The 15,541-nt window shown below is 45.9% G+C and overlaps 1 protein-coding gene across 1 annotated transcript; it reads left to right on the top strand.

Annotated features, from left to right (window-relative positions):
- Positions 1-459: 459 nt before the first annotated feature.
- On the top strand, positions 460-15,448 carry Nipsnap1 (nipsnap homolog 1). The gene is made up of 10 exons (XM_076865204.2): positions 460-551; positions 8,171-8,298; positions 8,495-8,540; positions 8,793-8,887; positions 9,274-9,344; positions 9,490-9,630; positions 9,973-10,004; positions 10,367-10,461; positions 11,733-11,816; positions 14,411-15,448. The coding sequence occupies exons 1-10, from the start codon at positions 460-462 to the stop codon at positions 14,473-14,475; spliced, it is 849 nt and encodes a 282-aa protein (XP_076721319.1). The 3' UTR covers positions 14,476-15,448.
- Positions 15,449-15,541: the final 93 nt, after the last annotated feature.

The following is a 15,541-nucleotide window of genomic DNA, read 5'->3' as shown; positions in this document are numbered from 1 at the left end:
TATGATAAAGGGTGGTCATGCCCCAGGGGGAGGGGTGGGCAGAGCACATTCTTAGCATGTGTGAGCACCTGAGTTTGATTCCCAGCACTGGGGATGGGAGAACTCACATAATCTTGTATACAATTTCAGGGGGCTTACTGATTTTCCTTGGCCCATTCTCTGGATCCCAGGTATCACTGTTTGAGGCTCCCATTTTATCGAGTTGAACACTGAGACCCAGAGTGGGAAAAGGCTTGTTCAAGACAACAGAGCGAGTCAGCCGTAGAGCCTCAAGAACTCAGAAATCTGCACCAGGCTCTCTACCGAGCACCTGCGGAGCTGGAGAACGCAGGTGCACAGCGCCCACCCGGCCAAGAGCAGAGGGAGGCCCGGCGACTCGAAGGGGCGGAGCCTACAAGCGCCCCGCCTCCGCCGCCGGGTTCGGGGGCGGGGCCTTCCTCCAACCTGCGCCGCTACAACATGGCTCCGCGTCTGTGCAGCATCTCTGCAGCGGCGCGGCGGGTGCTGGGGAACCCGGGACCCCGTGTAGGGGACGTCGCGGCTGCGACGCGGTGAGAGCCTGGCTGGGAGGCGGCGGCCGCGCGCTGAGTTACAGGGGCGGCGGCCAGGGTCTGGGCCTGGGGGAGGGGCGGAGACTCCTGGTTTGGAATCCAAGGATTAGAGGCGGAGCCAGGATCTAGGCCTGGGGAGGGTCTGGGAAAGAATGGGGGAGGTGAGAAAGTAAGGGCAGGGTCTTTGTGCTGGTGGGAATCTGGCTGTCCGTGGAGAATGAAAGATGGATTGAGTGGGAGGGGCAGGTTCTGGGGGAACCGAGGATAGTAGTATTGCCCCTTTCCTGGGGCCTTTGCTTGAGACTATGATTTAGCACCCGCTGGGGCTTTCTGGGCGAGGCACTTTCTCCCTCAGCAAGTTCTAGGAGGAAGAGATGAGGGCGAGGGTACAGTGAGGGTGCCCCAAGGACCACTGCCTTACAGATCTTTTGCTTCCCCACTCTGAACTGTACAGGTGGGTCAACAGAAGCCTAAGATGGGAATTGTCCAAGGTCAGTCTCCATGCTGTGCAGTGGCAGTAGTGGAGCCTGAGTGTACCTTGCACTTTGCACCATAACTGATGGCTTTCTGGGGGAGGGAGACCGGCCGGACCATGTGTTCACCCAAGGCTTTTGTTTGTCCTGGGCTGAGACAGGCCTTGGCTTCCCCTGAGTGACTCTAGGCAACTCCTCCCTCCTCCATTCAGTGCCCTGTACTTCCCCCATATCTGCACATATCACCCTGTGTACTTATGACTTGGTGCTTACCTATCTGCCCCATTAGACCTTTACCTAATTTTTCTGTTTCCTCAATTCCCCACCCCCACAGGGATCAGGACAGTATATGCTCAAGAATATTTGCCAAAGAAGTGAGAACACTTTCTCCCACTTGTGAAAAGGAAGCAGTATTTCCTCCTGCCCAGCAGCCCAGGAGTGAAGCTGCAGAGTTCTGTTAAACCTGTGAGATGTTAGAGCACTATGCAGTGAGCCCTTTGGACACTGGGAGATAGGAGCCAAGCATGTGCCCCTCACCTGGACTATCTGATAATGAATGAGAAGGTTGACATCATGAAATGAGCCTGGAGTTTGTCTGGCACTAGCAAATTTAAATCAGCCATTTTTTGAAAGGTGCCCTTCAGTATGACATTTGACTTCTTCAAGCCTCAGTTTCCTTATCTGTAAAATGAGGATGACAAATAGGATGTATATCATAGGAGTGTTGAGGACTGAAGCACTCAAGTGTTATCCCTTGCTCAAGCCTGTATCTCAGGCGATTTCTATCCTAGACCTCACAAAATGTTAGGGTTGAAAAGGCCTCATGAAGATAATCTTTTATAGGCCCATGTTTTCTAGGTGAAGACATTGAGATTGGGGAAGGAACAGAATCATTTGGTGATAAAATCATTTGTGTGGATACCCAGGGTCTACAAAAGGAGTGGGAGACTTAGAGACAGCCTGCTGTCCTCAGTTGCATTTGGTAACTTGGGATGTGTCATTAAAGCTCCACTAAGCTATGGTTTCCTTCTCTGTAAAGTGGGCATGGTAATCCCTGCTTGGCACTTTTCACTGGATTGCTGGGAAGGCATATAAATTAGTATTTATCAAGTCCCTCAAAAATTGTTTTGCAGTTTTATAGTTTGTGGTCCCACATTGGGTACCTCTTGCTGATCCTCTGCCTGCCTCCTTTCTGGAGTCATTAGTGGGACCATCAATAGCCCTTCTGGTTTCTTGAGGTTTGGGGGCAATGAGGCTGCTGGGATGGAAACAGAGGCTGGGCCTTGAGATCAGACAGACCTGAACTGGAAACATCTCTGAGCCTCCTTGTATTTCATGTGTAGGTAGGTGGATGGGTGGTGCTGGGGATCAAACCCAGGACCTTGTGCATGCTAGGGAAGTGTTCTACCACTGAGCTATATCCTCAGTGCCAGACTCATTATTTTAAAAATATGCTGTGAGGATTAATATTTAGCATACAGTAAGTGCTCATAATAAGTACACTGGTTACTTTTAACTGCTGCTTCAGTTGTCTTGTTAACAAAACTTCGGTTCTTCTCGCTGAAGACAGCCCTAGAACAACAAGCAGAAATGCAGCCCCTCTCTAAAGTCAAGCTTTTCAAATGAGACAGGCATAGAGCCAAGCCTTTTAGTGTATAAACTAGAACATTCTGGGTTTTACGTGGGGAGGCATCAGACTGTTGATCACTATTGGCAGTATGAATATGTCATCTACAATAGCTTTTCCTTAAGAGAGAGAAAAGTTCTCATCTGGGTCAAATATTTATTGGCAACTACTATGTCAAAAGCACTATACTGGGTATCTGGGAGATGGAAAGACATTAACTAGTAGCATCCCATGTGCCTAGGGAAAAAGACATATCCAGATAACATTGATGAAAGAGTTGAGGCGGAAATACGAGAGATATTTTTGTGGGGAAGGGCTGGAGCAGTCTAGCTGGGGCAGATCCTTCTAACAGATTGGACAAAACTTTATCTTGTTTTTCTGAGCTTAAGTGGCATTCTTAATATAGTTTAGATTCCAGGATTTTTGGCATTTCTGGGATGATTTACTGAGATTACATGAAGAAAAGAAGAAATTGGAACAGTTCTGAAGCAATGATCCTCAACCTTGTGCCTATATCAGAATCCCCAGTGAGTTTATAAAAACTCAGACTGCTAAACCTATCCTTAGAGTTTCTGTTGCACTACTGGGGTGGGGCCTAAGAATTTCTCACAAGTTCCCGGGTAATACTGACACTGTTAGTTTGATACCTGCTGAGATAGGGAATCCTGGCTCTCTAGTTGCCAACTTCAAAAAGGAATTCACTCTGGAACCCTCACCAAAGTAGATAAAAGCTAGAATCCCCAGAGGAGACATTCAACCTTTGTTTTAGAGGCATTGGGCATCTTAAAAATGGTGCTTGGGCTGGGATTGTAGCTCAGGTAGAGTGCTTGCCTAGTATGTGAGATACTAGGTTCGATCCTCAGTACCATATAAAAAATAAATAAATAAAAGTATTGTGTCCATCTACTATATATATATATACACACACACATACACACACACATACACATATATGTATATATATGTATATACATATATACATATATATACAAACACATACACACATATGATGATGCTTTAAAGGGTGGGACTGTAGCTCAGTGGTAGAGCACTTGCGTAGCATGCTAGAGGCCCTGGGTTCCATACCCACCACTTTAGGAGAAAGCAAAAAAAGAAAAAAGAAAGAAAAAGGTAAAAGGCACTTTAAAAATAGAGGAGCAGATTAGGAAAAGATGGGGAAAGTGGGAGCTGGGAGATCCAGTAGGAAGGTAAGTAGGTAGGGATGGTGATATTAGTTGCACTGTATGTTAGGCCCTTTCTCTAAAGACCCATTCAATGGCTCCTATTTTACCAATGAGGAAAGTGAGGCCCAGAAAGATGAAGCTGATCTAGAACTAGAACCTGGGTTTATCCAGAGTCTGTGCTCTTAGGGGCTAATTCTGCTGTTGTTGAGAATGAAAAAGGTCCTTGATTCCTGAGTCTGTATTCTAGGCCAAGTTCCAAAATTTCTTTCCTTTCTTACCTCCAGCTTTCATCATTTTCATTGCAACTATATCTTAACCCTTCCTGCTCAGCCCATTTATTGATTTCCCAAATACAGATTGAATCACAGATACCATGTACTCAGTCCTATTCCAGAAACTGGGGATAAAGTGGAGATGTAGCAGAACAGACCAAGTCCCTGCCTAGTGGGGCTGCTTCTGATGGGCACACAGACAGTAAACTTAGTATATAATAAGTAACAAAAAAAATTTTTTTTGATACAATGTGTTTTATTTTTTGTAGGGTTGGATGTCAAACCCAGGTCCTTGTGCATGCTAGGCAAGTTCTCTACCACTGAGCTACACCCCCTGCCCTGGTATAATGCTTTTTTTTTTTTTTTTTTTTTTTTTTTTAAGATGGACACAATGTCTTTATTTATTTGTTTTTATGTGTTGCTGAGGATGGAACTCAGCAGTGTCTCACATGTGTGAGGCAAGCACTCTACCACTGAGCTATAACCCCAGCCCCTGGCATAGTGTTTTATTTTGTTTTTGGATTGAACCCAAGGCATTTAACCACTGAGCCATATCCTAGTTGCTTATGGCCTCTCTCAGTTGCTGAGGCTTGCCTTGGAACTTGTGATCCTCTTGCCTCTGCTGAGCTGCTGGGATTACAAGTGTGTGCCACTGTACCCAGACATGGTATTTTAGAAGTCACTGCAGACAAAATAAAAGAGCAGTGTGAAAGGGGTTGAGAAGATCAAGGATAGGACATTGCAGATTCACTGAAAAAATGAAACTTGAATTCTTCAAAATATGTACTTGAAAGTGCTGGAGTTCAGATCCATCCCAGGATTTTGGACAAGTCAATTGTTGGATTTTACCTTAGCAAAAGATATTTCAAAGTGGGTTGCTCTGCCCTGCTCACTTAACAAATGCAGAAACTGAAGCCCATAGGCAGAAAGGATTAGAGGATAGTGGGAAGAGATGGGAGCCCATCAGAGCTCCTGGGTCCTTTTCTCCTCCCCAGCATTTTAGCCCCCTAGCATTTTCCTCAGGACTAGATAACTGCCTATTTATCTTGGTACTACTGATGTTAATAAATTATAGGAAGCCTAGCTGTGGAGCAAAGGTCTTGGTTGACAAATAGAGATCCACTCTCCTCCAGGAATTAGCAGCCCTTTACATTCAAACCAAGGTCAGAGGTGAGAGGGCTGACTTTCAAGGAAAGAGCTCTTGCCAGGTGCAATATTGCATGCCTGTAATCCCAGCTACTTGGGAGGCCGAGGCAGGAGGATTGCAAATTACAGACCACTCTTGGCAATATAGCAAAACCCTGACTCAGAATAAGAAAATAAATAAATTGGGCTGGGCATGGTGGCACACGCCTATAATCCCAACAACTCGGGAGGCTGAGACAGGAAGATCACAAGTGCTTAGCAAAGTGAGACCCTGTCTATAAGTAAAATTTTAAAAAGGGGCTGGGAGTATGTTCAATGGTTGAGTCCCCCTGAGTTCAATCCCCGGTACCTAAATAAATAAATAGAAATAAAGAAAGGAAGAAGACAGAAAAGAACTCTGCTCTCTAATTTTCTGTGTGACTTTGGCAAATCTCTTGAACTCTGAGCTTCTATTTTATTCTCCTGGAAATGGGGACAGTGGTAGTACCAACAATATAAGGTCATTGCATGGATTCAGTGAGATTGTATAACTGAAAATTTCATTGGGGGTGCCCAGGGTTGTGGCTCAGTGGTTGAGCGCTTGCCTAGCATGCATGAAACACTGGGTTTGATCCTCAGCACCACAAAAAATAGAAACAATGGTATTGTCTCCATCTACAACTAAAAAAAATATTTATAAAAAAAAGTTCATCAGGGATCCCTGGCTTAGAGGCTCCTAATTTCCCACACCATGCTATCCATCTTTGATAATTATCTTTTTGCTTTTTGTTAATAAAATAAATATATGTACAGTGACTGACAGGTAATTTAGAAATGCTTAAACCAATAGTTTTTATCTTTTAGAAAAACTTAAAATTAATAGAGAAAAATTTAACCATCTACCTCTTCCCTCTCCCAGGAAATCTATATAGTAGTCCTCCTTTATCCCTTGTTTCATTTACCATGATTTCCATTATCCGCCACCAACTGTAGTTGGAAAATATTAAATGGAAAATTCCAGAAGTAAACAGAGATGACATTCATGATTTTATTACAGAATATTGTTATATTTCTTTTAATTTATTATTAGCATTGTTAATCTCTTACTGTGTCTGGATTATAAATTAAACTTTAGCATAAGTATACACATAGTTTGAAAAAACATAGTTTATATAGGGTTTTGGGGTCTTGGAATATATCTCTCACAGATAAGGAGACACTACTGAATTAATTGTTTTGAAAAATAATTTCTCATCTTTCTGAATGCTCCTACAAATATATTGCCAGTATAAGATGATTTTTAATTTTATTGCTGAGGATTTTATTGCCTCAGATGCACTAACTACTCGCTCTACCATTGAGCAATACCTCTGGTCCCATGATCTTTTATATATATATATATTCTTTTTAGTTGTAGGTGGATGCAATATTTTTATTTTTATTTATTTTTATATGGTATTGAACATTGAACCCAGGGCCTCAAGTGTACAAGGCAAGCACTCTACCACTGAGCTATACAACCCCAGCCCTCTAGATATTTTTATTTTATCAGTCCCAGAGGCTGATCCATATTTTTGTACCAGGGATAGGACCCAGGAGCTTTGTTCATTGCCAGCCCTTTTTACTTTTAATTTTGAGGCAGGGTCTCACTAGGTGGCTTACAGCCTCACTAAAGTTGCTAAGGCTGGCTTTGAATTTGGGATCCTCCTGCCTTAGTTTCCCAGGCTGCTTAGATTAAAGGTGTGCGCCACCATGTCCAGCAAAAGTGATGTTGTTATTTGCTAGAGGCTTGAAAAGGAAGAGGGCTTGCTGCTGATACACACCATCTCTCCAGCACATTTGCTTTTCAGGCCAGGCCATGAAACCACAGAATAAGGGACAGTCTCAAAATAAGCCTGCCCTTGCTGGAACCTTGCATATGTATGGGGAGGTAACAGTCCCCAACTGGCAGGATCTTCCACAGGTCCCCCAGCTCTAAACTACAGTCTCATAATCAAAATGCATTATCATGTTCACTTTCACTGGTTCACTGTGTTTCACCGCACCCTATCTGGGTGGGCCAGCTTTGGCCCAATGAATAAATCAAGGCCTTGTAATGCTTCTTACCCACCCTCTGCCTGTATCTGCCAAATCAGCCCTGGACACTGACCAGGTCATCTCCTCACTTCCCAGACTGCTGGAGGCAGAGTTTAAGGCCTGCTCACCCAGTGTCTTAAAGTGAACTGTGACCTCCTCAAGGACAAGGCTTATTTGTGTTTGGCTCTCTGTAGGACCTAAGGGGGCACAGGGCAAGTTCAGTGTGAGCTGAGGGGAAGACAGTAAGTACAGTCCTCCCATCGGAAGGGACAGAAATTACAAAGAAGCAACACAGTAAAAGAGCCTGGTGTGTTCAGGGTAGAGTACACCTGGAAAGTGGCAAACACAGGTGTGTGTGGGGGGGCAACGAGATAGATTGGGTTGTCAAGGACTTAGGCAAGTCCTTGACAAGATCCAAATCCCAGCAAATCTCAAGCAGGGGTTGATTCTCTTGTAAGTGGCTACAATTGTTGGCCCAAGTAGAAGACCCTTTGGGAAAGGGGGAAGTATATGAAAGGAGGCTAAAGAGAGAGGTTAGAGGTGAGGCTGCCTCTCCCATACTTCTGAGATCCTACAAAGTTGCAGACTGGACAGCTGGGATCTCAAGTCAGCCAGGTTGTTGGCATTTCACACTCAAGCTGCAATGGGATTCTATGGCCCAAAGTCACCAGCTTTGGGGAGTAAGACATCTGACACTTTTTCTTTTTTTTTTTTGGTGGGGGTGTTGGGGATCGAACCCAGGTCCTCATGCTTGATAGTTAAGTGCTGTACCACTGATCTACATCTCTAATCCCAGAGCAAGACATCTAGGCAGATGGAATTACTACCCGTGAATGTCTCCCTAAACTTTTTTGTCCTACAGTTTCTATTCCAAGGACAATGAAGGCAGCTGGTTTCGGTCCCTCTTTGTCCACAAGGTGGATCCTCGGAAGGATGCCCACTCCACCCTGCTGTCCAAGAAGGAGACCAGCAACCTCTATAAGATCCAGTGTGAGTGGCTGCTGGGCTGACAGCCCTTTCCTCTCAGGGTCTCAGGTCTCTTTGAGGTTCCAACATGGAGATGAAAGGTTGGGAACATTCTCTGCTATCCTGGGAGCTTTGGCTTTAATGGTTCCACCCACCCCAAATGAAGACACACCCCCACACACACCCTGTTTCACCTCCCACTATCTGTCCTCTGTTGCAGTTCACAATGTGAAGCCTGAGTGTCTGGATGCCTACAACAGCCTGACGTGAGCATCTTTTCTCCATTGGCCTGTCGTAGCCCCTGCTTGAGGGACCCCAATCCCAGCAAAGCCTCAGAACATCTTCTCCCTCCTTCTTGCCAAAATCCAGGAGATGTGGATTTCCTTGCTGGAAGTCCTAAGGATGTCTTGTCCAGCCTGTGCATCTTAGAGATAGACTGAGCCCTGATTCAGGGGGCCTGATTTGGAACCCTTATTCATAAGGCCCTATTGTCCTCTCTCTCTGTGTTCCTCCCATAGGGAGGCTGTGCTGCCTAAGCTGCACCTGGATGAGGACTATCCCTGCTCACTTGTGGGCAACTGGAACACATGGTATGGGGAGCAGGACCAGGCAGGTGAGGCGCCCATTTCCCTAGCACCACCTACTCATCTTTCTGTATGCTCCTACAAATATATTACCAGTATAAGATGATTTTTAATTTTATTGCTGAGGATTTTATTGCCTCAGATGCACTAACTACTCTGTCCTCTAGACCTCTCGCATCTCTCTGCCTTGTACTCCTTTCACAACAGCTCCTAGCAGGGGAGGGTCTTTCTCAACACACATCTTGTTGCCTCACTCCCCTGCCAAACATGGGCCGGGATTCTCCTGTACCCTCTGTGACCTATGAGTCCTTCTCCATCGAGCCTTATCTCACCCTCCATGCACACTGCCACATCCACACTTGCATGAGCCAGGCGGGATCCTGGAAGTCCCCTGATCTGTACCTCCCCACAACAGTGCACCTGTGGAGATTCTCAGGCGGCTACCCGGCCCTCATGGACTGTATGAACAAGCTCAAAAACAACAAGGTATGTCAGTGTCCACTTGACCAACCTCTTTGGATATTAGTTCTGGCCCAGCCCTGCTGCTGGGGGCTCCTCCACTAGCGACAGGGCACGCTGCTGGGGTGGAGGGCACTTCCTAGCTGCTGTACCCATACTACCATGCCCACAGGAGTACCTGGAGTTCCGAAAGGAGCGGAGCTATATGCTGCTGTCTAGGAGAAACCAGTTGCTCCTGGAGTTTAGCTTCTGGAATGAGCCACAGCCTAGAGCGGGCCCCAACATCTATGAACTGAGAACATACAAGCTCAAGGTATCTCCCTCCAAAAAGTTCCCCTTTGTCCCCCACCCTCCCTGTGTCCCCCACCCTCCCTGCTGCAGTGTTGCTCTATTGATACCCTTAGGTGGGTGGGCCATGTGCCCCAGCACATAGTCTGTATTTCTGGCCTTTTCCTTCCTATGTGCTTGGAGCAGAGGTGTGTACATTCATGTCTGTACCTGCATTCCAGGTGTAAGTCAGGGCTCATGAATGGGGCCTAGTTCCAAGTTGCTCCCGGAGCTAGGGAGATAGGACAGTTTTTCATCTCTGCCATGTTATGATGCTAGGAATCCAAGGTGGGGGCTCATTCCCCTCCTCTTTCTGGTTCTCTTTCAGCCAGGAACCATGATCGAGTGGGGGAACAACTGGTGAGTGGTGGCATCATGGCTGGGAATGTGGGCAATGCTTGCTATCCTGCCCCAGCACGGCTTCTGGTGGGCCACTTTCTCAGGGCCATGTCACAGAAACCCAGCATTCTCTGTCCCTCCCAGATCCTGGAGAAAGATCCTATGAGGAGATGCAGATCTCCTAGTAAATGGTGAGGTTTCCCTTTGTAGGAAAGCAGCCAGCATCTGTATCTCCGTTATCCTATTCCCTCAGCATCTCTGAGAGCCAAGGGCCCCACCTCAGCCCTCTGCTGTGAGGTGTGGCCAAGGAATCAGCCTGGGTCCAGCTCAGGAGGCCCTGTGCACCAGACTGGCTCCTGCCCCACACTCTCTGCCATCTCTAGGGCTCGGGCCATCAAGTACCGACAGGAGAACCAGGAGGCAGTGGGCGGCTTCTTCTCACAGATAGGAGAGCTCTACGTTGTGCACCACCTCTGGGGTAGGTCAGGGACCTTCCAGGAGCTTTCTGTTTGTCCCCTTTCTCCATTAGCACTCTGTAAACCAGAGGGATACATTAGTACCCTTGTGGAACTTACAGTCTAGTAGAGGGAGACATTACTTCAGATGTAAACAAGCCAAAGTAACTCATTTCAGATGATTACAAATATTATTTGTAGAAAAGAGCCTGGGGGAGATGATAGGAAAAAACACGGAGAACCTATATGGGCTTGGGTAGAAAAGGCCTCTCTGAGGGGTAAATGTAAGCTCAGAATTAAAGGGTGAGAAGGAGCCAGCTGTGAATTGCATTGTGAATGGAGAGAACAGCATGTGCAAAGGCCATGCAATGAGGAAAGGCCTTTGAGGTTTGAGGTAGAGAAAGGAGACTGGTATGGAATGATTGGAGAATAAAGTGAGACAGGATATGAGAAGGAACAGACACCAGATCAGGCTGAGCCTTACAGGAAGAGAAGAGCTGGGATTTATCATAAATGGAGTGGGAGGCTGGAGCAGCCTTCTAACAGGATTCCTCTGGCTGCTGTGTGTGTTACTGAGGGTGTTTGGTAGGGAAGCAAAAGAGAAAACTGGGCCTCAGGAGATGCTCCCATCAGTTCATGCAGACAAGGATGGGGCCTAGCCTCAGGAAGTGGCAGTGGACTGCTGAGATGTCCACAGATTCATTAGTCTAGAGGTTCAACCAGTGGAACTTGAGAATGAATCGTCTGTGGTAGAGCAAGGAGAAGAGCAAGGAGGAGGAGTCAGGAGTGTAATTTTGGCCCTCAGAATGTTACATTTAAGATACTGACATACTTAAGATGTCACATGGGCACTGCAATGTGCCACTGGAATCCACAGGAGAGTTTGGGGCTAAACATACACATTTTGGAATTGACATGCCCACGCCTTAAACCCTGAAGGCCATTCCCCACTGCAGGGCCTTTGTAAGTGCTCTTCCCTTAAGAATGCCATCCCCCAGCAATTCACAGCCAGCTCCTCCTCCTGTAGCTCTGAGCTTCCATTTCACCCCCTCAGAGAGGCTTTCCTTGTCTTCTTTATCTCCCTGTCTCTTTCCTAATAGTAGTATTTGTGGTCATCTGAAATTAATCTTTTTTTGTACATCTGGTTGGATAAGATTGACAAAGTAGACATTGTTTGCTAATAGTCTAAGGGAGGCATCTGGGGAAGAAAAAAAAAAGCTGGGCAGAATTTGGCGCAGTGGAAAGGGGACCCTGTTCTGGAGAAGGGATCAGATCCTCCGTGCCTTTCCCACAGCTTATAAAGACCTGCAGTCTCGGGAGGAGACTCGAAATGCTGCCTGGAGGAAGAGGGGCTGGGATGAAAATGTCTACTATACAGGTGAGCACCATTCTGGCAGTCACTGGGACCTTTGGAGGTCATCTGCTGGGAGCCCTATCTGAGAATGAAAGGATGCAATCCCCTCTACAAAGAGATCCAGTTTCACATCCAATAATTGGGGGATTCATTTCTTTTTTCTTTTTTGGTGTTGGGGATTTAATCCAAGGGTGCTTTACCACTGAGCTACATCCCCAGCCCTTTTTCTTTTTTAAAATTTTGAGACAAGGTCTCACTAAGTTTCTTAGGGTCTCATTAAATTGCTGAGGCTGCTTTGAACTTGTGATTCTCCTGCCTCAGCCTCCCAAGGCACTGGGATTACAAGGACATGCCACTGTGCCTGGCTTCAGAATTCACTTTTAAATAATAAGTTTGTGTGTTTCTATCATAGTGGTACTTTCCACATGATATAAGCAGTCTTAAGTGAGTACTCTCGGGGGATGGAGATGTGTTGGTGTTATAGCTGAGTGCCTGAGGCTGCTTCCTCATCTGTGAGAGAGTGATGGTACTAGTTTCCCTCAGATGGCTACAGAGAGGACTTCATGAACTAATGTATGAAAAGTGCTCCTCACCCCTTTTGTACAGCAGATTGAACCCAGGGGTACTTAACCACTGAGCCACATCCCTAGCCCTTTTTTATTTTTTATTTTGAGACAGGGTCTCATGTAAGTTGTTTAGGCCTCACTAAGTTGCTGAAACTGGCCTTGTATCTCCTCCTACCTTAGCCTCACAAGTCACTGGGATCATGTCCTGACTCTGGCATAGAGAAATCATTCAGCAAAGTTTTTAAGCAAGTTTTTTGCTCATGGTGTTTGCCACTAGAACCCCAGAGAACCACCTAGAGTCAGTAGATGTTGACTATCTGTGGGGAACTGTGGTGGGTGGGTGGAGGCTCATAAATAAGAGCCTGTCCCTTCTCTTGAGCATAATTAAGCTTCCACACTTAACAGCTAGTATCAGGAACAATGTCTTTTTTTCGGGGGGAGGCAGAGACCAAGGATTGAACAAGGGTGCTTAACCACTGAGTCACATCCCCAGGTCTTTTTATTTTCTATTTTGAGACAGGGTCTCACTAAGTTGTTTAGGGTCTCCCTAAATTGCAGAGGCTGGGCTTGAATTTGTAATCCTCACGCTTCAGCCTCCTGAGTCACTGGGATTAGAGGCATGCACCATTCCTGGCTAAGAACGTCTCTTCCAAAAAAGGTAGCTGGAGCCTTGCTATTCAAAGTGTGGTCCCAATTGACAATGTTGGCATCCTCTGGACACTTGTAAGAAATGCTGCATCAGCCTCCCCCAACCTATTGAATCAGAATCTGCACTGTAACAAGAAATTGTAGGTGATTTGTATGCACATTAGAGTCTGAAAAGCTCTGAGCAGGAGGAAAGAGTCTAACCTCCTGAGTAACCTTGAGCTGACTCTCTTCTCTCTGGGTTGCAGATTCCCCATCTGTAAAATGAGGTGGTTGAATTAACTCATTGTTTTTCAAACTTCAGCACCTTGAGGATCCCCTCACAGCTTTTGTTCTCCATTGTACTACCACATTTTTTTTTTTCTTTTTTGTACCAGGGATTGGACCCAGGGGCACTTAAACACTGAGCCACATCACCAGCCCTTTTTAAAAAAAAATATTTTATTTAGAGACAGGGTCCTGCTAACTTCCTTAGGACCTCACTAAATAGCTGAGGCTGGCTTTGAATTCACCATCCTCCTGCCTCAGCCTCCCAAACCACTAGGAATATAAGTGTGCGCCACTGTGCCTGGCCTACCAGTTTTTTTTTTAAGTTGTCTTAGGGCTGGGGATATAGCTCAGCTGGTAGAGTGCTTGCCTTGCATGCACAGGCCCCGGGTTCAATCCCAGCACTGGAAAAAAAAAAAAATGGTTTTAGTGCCGAGAATTGAACTTAGGACCTTGCACATGCTCATAAGCATACACACTCTCACTGAGCTATACCCCCACCTTTACAATGATTTTTTTGATATCTTTCTTTAAATCTCCCTACTTTGTCCTTAGCAATAATATCTGTGAAAGCATTTTTATACTATGATAGTTTTCGGGTTTTTTTGTTTCTGTGGTGCTAGGGATGAACTCAGGGTCTCTTGCATGCTAGTCAAGTGTTGTCCCACTGAGCTAAATCCCTAGCCCTATGCCACTTATTTTTCCACATACACACGAAGGTAAATTTTTTTATTTTTTTGCTGGGCACCATTGTGCACGCCTATAATCCAGCAATTTTGGATGCTGAAGCAGAAGGATCTCAAGTTTGAGGCCAGCCTCAGCAATTTAGTAAGAACCTGTCTCAAAATAAAAAACTAAAAAGGACTGGGAGGTAACTTGGTAGTAAAGTGCCCATGGGTTCAATCCCCAGTACCAAACAGCAAAACAATAAAAAAGTTCATCTCATTACCCTGAAAGTCCTGTCTCATTCCATAATTTGGGAGACCTGATGCTTTCAATCCGCCTTTTTAGGAGGGCAATGAGTCTTTCCTGTTTCAGCATCTGAGCTGCCTCTTCTTTTAATGGCTTGTGTGTCCATGAGTGTATGAGGGGTTGTTGGCTTGTCTACACCCCTATCCCAACCTCTTCCTTTCTCCACAGTCCCCTTGGTGCGACACATGGAATCTCGGATCATGATCCCCTTGAAGATTTCGCCTCTACAATGATGCTGCTGATGGCTCTAGCTCCTTCCCCTTCTCCCTCAAGGCAGCCAGGACAGAGGAGTTCCCAGTCCTGATTTCTCTTGGCTCTGGGAAGACTCTGAAGGGTAGTGCACAGCTCAGACAAAGATGACAAGGCTCTGAGGACTTAAGCTCTGTCCAGATCCATCCTTCCCTAAGCCTTTCCACTCAACTCTTTCCCCTCCGCTGGTAGTTTCTAATTTCCCTAAATGAAGAATAGCAACCTTTTAGGACTTCTCACATTTCTCTCTGAGATTCCTCATAATCAAGGCCACCAGTCCCAGGTATCAGCATGGAAACCCTTGGGTTAGCATAGTTGCACAGAAGGTAGTGTGAATGGAGGAGGTCAGACCAGGCCAGGCCTTGAGGAATTCCCTGATCTCCACTGTGCCATCCTTACTGCATAAGCAAAGATTGAGTCAAGTCCCACTTGTTGGGGGAAAGCCTGGTATTGCCATAAACCCTCAAATCTTAAAGGTTAGAATGAAATCCAGAATCTATCCAGAGAGGCTGGGAAAAGGGATTGGAGCAGGATTGATTTGGGAGCAAGAGACAGACATGAAACAGAAACCCAGAAACTAGAACTTAGAACTCAAGAGAATTTGCACAATTTGTAAAACAGAACTGGGAAGATAGAATAGAGGTGACCAATTGGCAAGAAGGTCTATAATACTAGATAGAGAAGCTTATCTGGGATTGAGAACTTAAATATGTAGTTCCAGCCCTTCTCCTGCCCTCCCTCCTTCCTGCAGGCAAAACTACAGGACAGGGCCTGTATTTCCCTCATCCAGCATTCCTTTTCCCTTACTTGACATTCTGTCAGCCCAACTCTTATTTTACAGGGCCTGAAGCCTGTGGAGTAGGGTCAGTGACTCTGGGGACCTCCTCAGTGACCCCCATACCTCATGAACCCTTGGGTAGCTTGAGTCTGCCTCCTTTCCAGGAAAATGCGCTGGAGTTGTTGATGGAACCAATTAAATATTTACTATAAATTATGGTGTCTTTTCCTCATTTGCAAGTAATTTCGGCCCAAAGCAGAACTGTCTGGCTT

Source organism: Callospermophilus lateralis, chromosome 1 (genome assembly GCF_048772815.1).
Source record: "Callospermophilus lateralis isolate mCalLat2 chromosome 1, mCalLat2.hap1, whole genome shotgun sequence".
Lineage (NCBI taxonomy): Eukaryota > Metazoa > Chordata > Mammalia > Rodentia > Sciuridae > Callospermophilus > Callospermophilus lateralis.
Note: the sequence above shows the minus strand (reverse complement) of the source record. Positions and strands in the feature narration are given on the sequence as shown.

Bases quoted from the DNA above. Each gene is read 5' to 3' on its own strand.
- Nipsnap1 (XM_076865204.2), top strand. From the start codon at position 460: ATGGCTCCGCGTCTGTGCAGCATCTCTGCAGCGGCGCGGCGGGTGCTG. The intron at 10,005-10,366 runs GTGAGTGGTGGC...TGCCATCTCTAG, and splicing joins ATCGAGTGGGGGAACAACTG to GGCTCGGGCCATCAAGTACC. The intron at 10,462-11,732 runs GTAGGTCAGGGA...CCTTTCCCACAG, and splicing joins CGTTGTGCACCACCTCTGGG to CTTATAAAGACCTGCAGTCT.